At 52.2% G+C, this 6,459-nt stretch overlaps 1 protein-coding gene across 1 annotated transcript in view; it reads left to right on the top strand.

Annotated features, from left to right (window-relative positions):
• Positions 1 to 6,459, top strand: part of GTF3C1 (general transcription factor IIIC subunit 1) — a 122,035-nt gene that overhangs the window by 96,565 nt on the left and 19,011 nt on the right. The window contains 2 exon segments of the mRNA XM_007950285.1: positions 3,620 to 3,792; positions 5,503 to 5,790. Of these exon segments, the coding sequence (XP_007948476.1) occupies positions 3,620 to 3,792; positions 5,503 to 5,790 (461 nt within the window).

Here is a 6,459-nt window from a genome sequence, read left to right as displayed (position 1 = left end):
GGATGGAGGAAGGTTGGGGAGGATGGAGGAAGGTTGGGGAGGATGGAGGAAGGTTGGGGAGGATGGAGGAAGGTTGGGAGGATGGAGGAAGGTTGGGAGGATGGAGGAAGGTTGGGAGGATGGAGGAAGGTTGAAGAGGATGGAGGAAGGTTGAAGAGGATGGAGGAAGGTTGGGAGGGTGGAGGAAGGTTGGGGAGGGTGGAGGAAGGTTGGGGAGGGTGGAGGAAGGTGGGGAGGATGGAGGAAGGTGGGGAGGATGAATTTACTAAAGGGCAGGAAGAGGGCCTTTAGGTTTGAATGCAGTGCTTCAGAGCACCACCCTCGTCATCTTACTGCAGTGCCCACAGAAACCAAACCCACTGTCATGGAGTCGATTCTGACTCATGGCGACCCTACAGCACAGAGTACAACTGTCCCCATAGGGTTTCTAAGGCTATAATCTTCTTGGAAGCAGACTGCCTCATCTTTCTCCCACAGAGCAACTGGTGGGTTCAGACTGCCAACTTTTTGGTTAGCAGTTGAGTAGTTTAACCACTGTACCACCAGCACTCCTCTGTAATGCCTCTGTAAACCTAAGACTCAGTGCTGATTTGATTCTCTTATTTGGTAACCACCGTGAGTTGCCTTGTGCCTCCTTTGAGTTTGCATTCTACCTCCATTAGTAGTGACATCTGGGATCTTCAGACCAGGGAGGTGGCAGTGATCGTGTTCTTGGTACACTTGTTACCATTCAGCTTTTTAACCCAGTGGTCTTATTTTCTTGTCCCTGTTTTATGCCCAGTAAAGTACATGCACTACAAAGTGGGAGGCTGGTATCTGTGCCATGAACCCCTCATCCTTACATGCCGGTGTTTGACAGTGAAGAGAGTGAAGAAGCTCTTTCTGAGAACATACAGAGATGAGCAAGAATGGTGTAGGCACAGAGCACCCACCCACAGGCCAAGTCTGACCCCTGCATTGGCTTTGTTAGACCCATGCTAGTTTAAAACAAAACAAAAAGTTTTTAATGGAGTGCCAGCACTGCAAATAAAAATCCAAATTCCGGCCTTGTCTTGGAAAATTAAATTTGTAGGGTATAGCAACCCTGGTCATGGCTGAATGGCAAAACTGGCCTTTGGTCAGGGCATGTGGCTATTCCCGTGTTTCCTTCTGCTCAAGTTCCCCTTGCCATCCTGGCCCATTCAGATGTTTGAGTGGAGGCCCTGGAGAAGGGGCTGGATTTTGAAAGAGCTTTCTCCTCTAGGCCATGCTGCCCTCTGTGTTTTTAGAACTTTCAGGGGCTGGCTGGCCAGCGAGTTCTCCTTCCATCCACTTGCCTGGCGACCATGTATTAGACTTTCCGCTTTCCTGGTCAGCATGAGTGAGAGCTGGGCGGGCTCATTCTGCACACCTCCCAAATGAGAAGACCCTGCTGCAGAGACCAGCCAGGCCCCTCTGGTCTAGGCAGGGCCTGTCCCCTGTATCATGCTGTAGCTTTTCCTTTTCCAGTTCCACTTCCTGGTGGTAAACTGGGCTTTAATGGGTGGGGACAAGTGGAAACCACCCCATCTCCACACTTTCCACAGCCTTGGGAAGCACATGAGAAAGGGCACTTAAGCCTGCTCCTCCTCAAGTAGGTAGCGTGTCTCTCTGACGACTCCTCGTTCTGCCCATGAGGACTGGAGGGCTCATTAGTGATGATGTCAGAGGCCCATATGGGATCCCACCAGACCCCTGTGCAGCCCCGGGATTCTGGTCCCTGTGTCATGAGAGCTCAGCCTCTTGGAAATCTGCCTGGGTGGACCCAGCGCCCTCCTCACTGAGCCATGCTTTCCACTCTCCTATCCATGACTGCAGTTGTTAGAAAAATACACCCATTCTATAATCATACGAGCAAAAGTCACAGAGGACTCTGCTCAAGAAGCCCAATCCCAGCGTCCACACCAGTTCCCTGGTTTCTTCCTTCTGGCCCATGCAGTTTGTTTCCCCCTAAGGCCTCATAGTCTTCACACCCAGGACTAGAGAAATAAGGGTATGTGTGGGCCTCAGTCCAACAAGAGCCAGTGAGTGTCCCGCTCTTGAGAGAACACCCCCATCCTGCCCCAGAGCCCTGATTGACCACCACTGGCTCCAGTCTCATCTGCTGGCAGGAAGGTGCAGATCACTGGGCTCAAGACAGGAAGCCTTGTTCTCGTTTCCATCCCTGCCTAATGGCGAGGCCTTGGAAAATGTGTGCCTCAGTCTGTCACTCAGAGGTCCTGGCACAGTGGTGTCAGGACCTGCCAAGCCTAGAATTCTCAGACCGTGATAGAGCTACTCCTTGTCCGGTGCTTTTGAGGGAGAGTCTAGTGGAACTCTTAGGAGCTGATGTATGCTGGATAGTCTCTAACTGCTGACTGGTTGAACTCTGGTAGCATAGTGCCTAAGGCATTTGACTGCTAACCAGAAGGTTGGCAGTTCGAACCCACCAGCCACTCCTTGGAAGGAAGATGAGGCAATCTATTTCCGTACTGATAGTGCTTTGGCAGCCCAAGGGGAGGGGTCGCTGTGAGTCAAAATCGACTTGACGGCAGTGAGTTTGGTTTTGGTTTTTCATATTTGCAGAAAATTGAGTAACAGAGACCCCACTGGTCCTATAGTCCTTCAAGCTTTTCTTCCTCTGGGAGGGCCCAAGTGCGTGAGACCCAACAGAATGAGTCAGGCCATGATGGCCGGGCCAATAGGAGATGCCTCCGTCTATGCAGGGAGCTCCTGCTCTGTGTGGACAGCAGCAGCGAGTCAGGTCTGTGCGCTCATGGGACTTCCCTTCCAGTCAGAGGGAGAGACTGTGTGAGTAAACGGTGACACCGATACAGTGGCGTCAGGCTGACTGAATGCACATGACTGCAGAGGAGTGGCAGGCGCACAGTGGGGCTGAGAACTTCCTGTTGAGGAGTCCAACGTGCAAAGATTGGTGCTTTACAAGAAATGGGAATGGCAAGTGCAGAGTCCCCACGGGGGGAATGACTTGGCATTTTCAAGAAAAGTAAGGCTTGTGAGGCTGGAGTGTGGAGAGCAAGGGGTAGAGACCAGAATGATGGCCAAGGTGCAGCCCTTGGGGTCTTTGTTGGTCATAGGCAGGACTGATCCAAGTGCAGAGGGAAGCCATGGGAGTTTCTAAAGTAGGGAAATGTGTGTGTTCTGATTTACATATAAAAGGAGTCCCTTGGCAGCTGTGGAGAATGGAAAGGGCCAGGCAGGAAGTGACCCATACAGAAACAGGGAGACCAGTGAGCTGGAGGCTGAGCATGTGGTTCAGGTGTGAGATGACGTGGCATGGACTCAGTGGTGACGATGTGGGCACAGGGAGTGGACGCCAGCAGTGGATCTTCTCAGGGGCTTAGGGAGAGGGGATCCTGGGTTTTCACCCAGACAGAGAGTGTTGAGAACAAACAGCCTGCCTTTCTCTCAAGTCGCCCAACCTTCTCTGTGGTCTCTGAAAGTGTGACGTGATGGTGGGAGCGATGCCTGAGGGTCAGGATTTCTGGGTACCTACCCCTCTCCAGGTGTCAGCTGCCTCCTTGTACGTGCAGCCTTGTAAGAACCACCTCTGTTGTTTGTACACACGTCCTGGCTCACCCGTGACCCCACTGTGTTGCAGACTTTCCGCATATACCGGGAGTACAAGGAGCAGATTCTCGTCAAGGCCTTCATGGAGTGCCAGAAAAGGAGCCTGGTCAACCGGCGCCGGGTCAATCACAGCCTGGGCCCGAAGAAGAACCGGGCTCTGCCCTTCGTGCCAATGTCCTACCAGTTATCCCAGACCTACTACAGGTGAGGCCTGTCAGCCGTCCTGCTGGGCTGGGTGGGGGCAGTGACCCAGGTCAGGGTGAGCCCTGCCTCTGCAGAGAGGCACACGAGGACACCAGCAGGAGCCACTCTGCATCAGAGGAGGTGGGGACCTCTGTTCCTGCGTCTGCGTGTGCAGGTGTGGCCTCTGTGAGAACACCCATCCCTCTGCCTTGTTGGGAATGAGGTTGACAGTATTTTGTGTTAGGGATGTTTACTATTTACAGGTAATTTCTTTCCCTTTATCCTGTCAAATTGGGTGACGTTGGTTTTCAATTTAACAATTGGTCCAAAGTGCATCCTCCTTGTGAGGACAGCAGCAGCCGTGATCGTCATGGCCCCGAGGTATGGAAGTCTCCTGTCGTGCAGGCTCACACACTTCATTTTCAGCTGTTGTGGATTTTCCAGGCTGTTTGCAGCACAGCAGTGTCTGAGTGGCAGGTCGAGCTTCCAAGGCACGTTCCCTGAACCACCTTCCTGGGGCTCCCCCTAAAGGAGCTCTGCTGAAGCCTGGCTTCACGCCACAGCGGGGGGCTGTTCTGTTCTTGCACATTTGGCACCTTCCTCACTGGGCTTCGAGACCACATGCAGGGGAAGTCCATTAGCATCGTCCCAAGGAGTTCCTCCTGCCTGTCCAGCTTCCCCGTCTCCACACTGGTCTCCTGACCCAGTCTCAGATCTGAGAATTTTGTTTCTTTTTTCCCATTTCTTTGCCCATGACTTCAGACACTTCTTCCTTTCCTAAATGCCCTTCCCTGTGACCCTCGGTCTCTTTTGGCTTTCTGGAAAGCAGCCTGTTATAGTAAGAGCTGTGAACTTGAAAGCAGAGGTGAGTCCAGGTCCAATAAGTCTGCTTGACCTTGAACTGCTTCCCTGGGACGCACATCATTTGAACCACAAGCGTGGTCAACAGAGCCAGAACCCCTCAGTCCCTTCTCTGACCTCCAGGTCCCTCTTCTCTCTGTTGTTCAGGTTCATGACAGTTATATTTACTGTGGACAGAGGCCAGGGCTTCCTCCCTGCAGCTGCCTTATCCAGGTAGTGAGGTCTGCATGGGGCCTCCAACAGTGGTTGGTTTCAAGATGATTATGATGAAAGCGCATTTGTGCTCCCCAGCTCCACAGGGGCTGGGCCTCAGGGATGTAAGATGAAAAGGTACGGCCCTGTCTTGAGGCTATTCTTAAAAAGTTTTCCAGTAATGTATCAAGACAGTCTCACTGCTATTCATAAGGTTTTCACTGGCCAATTCTTTGATATGTAAACAGCCCCTTTCTTCCTCCGAGTCTGTCTTAGTCTGGAAGCTCTGTTGAAACCTGTCCACCATGGGTGACCCTGCTATGCCAGTGGCATAACCTCCAGCGTCACAGCAACACACAGGCCACCATAGTAGGACAGACTGACAGATGAGTGGTGGATTGTGGTGCTGGCCCAGGACTGGGCAGTGTTCCATCCTGTTGTACGTAACGTCACTGTGAGTCGGAGCTGACTCGACCGTACCTCACAACAACTGCCTTGAGGTGCTCCAGCGAGTGGGGAAGAAGGACACACACAGGGGGCATCACAGCCCCTTTGTTTGAGCCAGACGGGAGAAACGGTGTGTCTAGATTTGACTGTGATGCTTTGGAGTGCTGGTAGCTTGGTCAGACTTGCCGTTCCGTGCTCAGTCAGGCCCTTCCCTGTTTGTTGTCTGCGCAGGATTTTTACCTGGCGATTTCCAAGCACCGTCTGCACAGAATCATTCCAGTTCTTCAAGAGAATGCTGGCTGCTGGCAAGTCAGACCAGCCAAACCACTTTGCCTTCAAAGACCAGGATAATACCGACTCCACAGATGACATGGTGGTGTTTTCTTTGGACTGCCCTGGGGGACATTGTGTGGCAGCCCTAACCCTTCTGTCTCTGGGCCTTGTTTCCGTGGATGTCAAGATCCCAGAGCAGATTGTGGTGGTGGACAGTTCAATGGTGGAAAACGACGTCATTAAGAGGTAAGAACCCAGGGAAAGCTACAGCTCCGACACTGGGCGCCATGCACCCTGCCTGGAGCCAGTTTGAGATTGGTAGCACTCACAGAGCCTTGGGCATCGGCCTTTCCTCTCAGTACTGTGACAGTGGTGATGCTGTATGTCCAGTCATCTGGCTTTGTTCTTGCAACAAGCCACTTACTGTACTTTTTGGCTTTATGTTTGGCCCTCGGCTGGGAATTGACTTGCATAGGTATAGGCAGTGCCTTTAGGAAGCTCACAGGGGCAAGACTCACAGACAGGTAAACTAGGAATTACAGTGTGCAGGTTGGCGTGGTAGTGCCTCCAAGTGCTATGTAAATCAAGGAGGAGGTGGCTTGGGCTGCCAAAGGGAAGGACATGGCAGGGAGTGTCTCTTAGGTTGGATTCTCTAGAGCAGAACCAGTGAAGAGTATGTGTGTGTGTATGTGTGTGTGTGTAAACACAGAGGAATTTATTTCGGAAAAATGACTCGCACAGTTGAAGAGGCTGGCAAGTCCCAAATCTGTGTGCTGGGTATCAGGCTGGAGACTTTTCCTGACTAACATGGTTGTAGGGGCTGACATACTCAAAATCAGCAGGTCAGGTAAACGGCTGCTGGCTCCTCCCCCAAGAACCAGAGATTAGAGGATGACGAGTCAGGTGCAAGATTTT

Source organism: Orycteropus afer, unplaced genomic scaffold (assembly GCF_000298275.1).
Source record: "Orycteropus afer afer isolate SDZICR_OR568_19922 unplaced genomic scaffold, OryAfe1.0 scaffold00266, whole genome shotgun sequence".
In the NCBI taxonomy this organism is placed as follows: domain Eukaryota; kingdom Metazoa; phylum Chordata; class Mammalia; order Tubulidentata; family Orycteropodidae; genus Orycteropus; species Orycteropus afer.
Note: the sequence above shows the minus strand (reverse complement) of the source record. Positions and strands in the feature narration are given on the sequence as shown.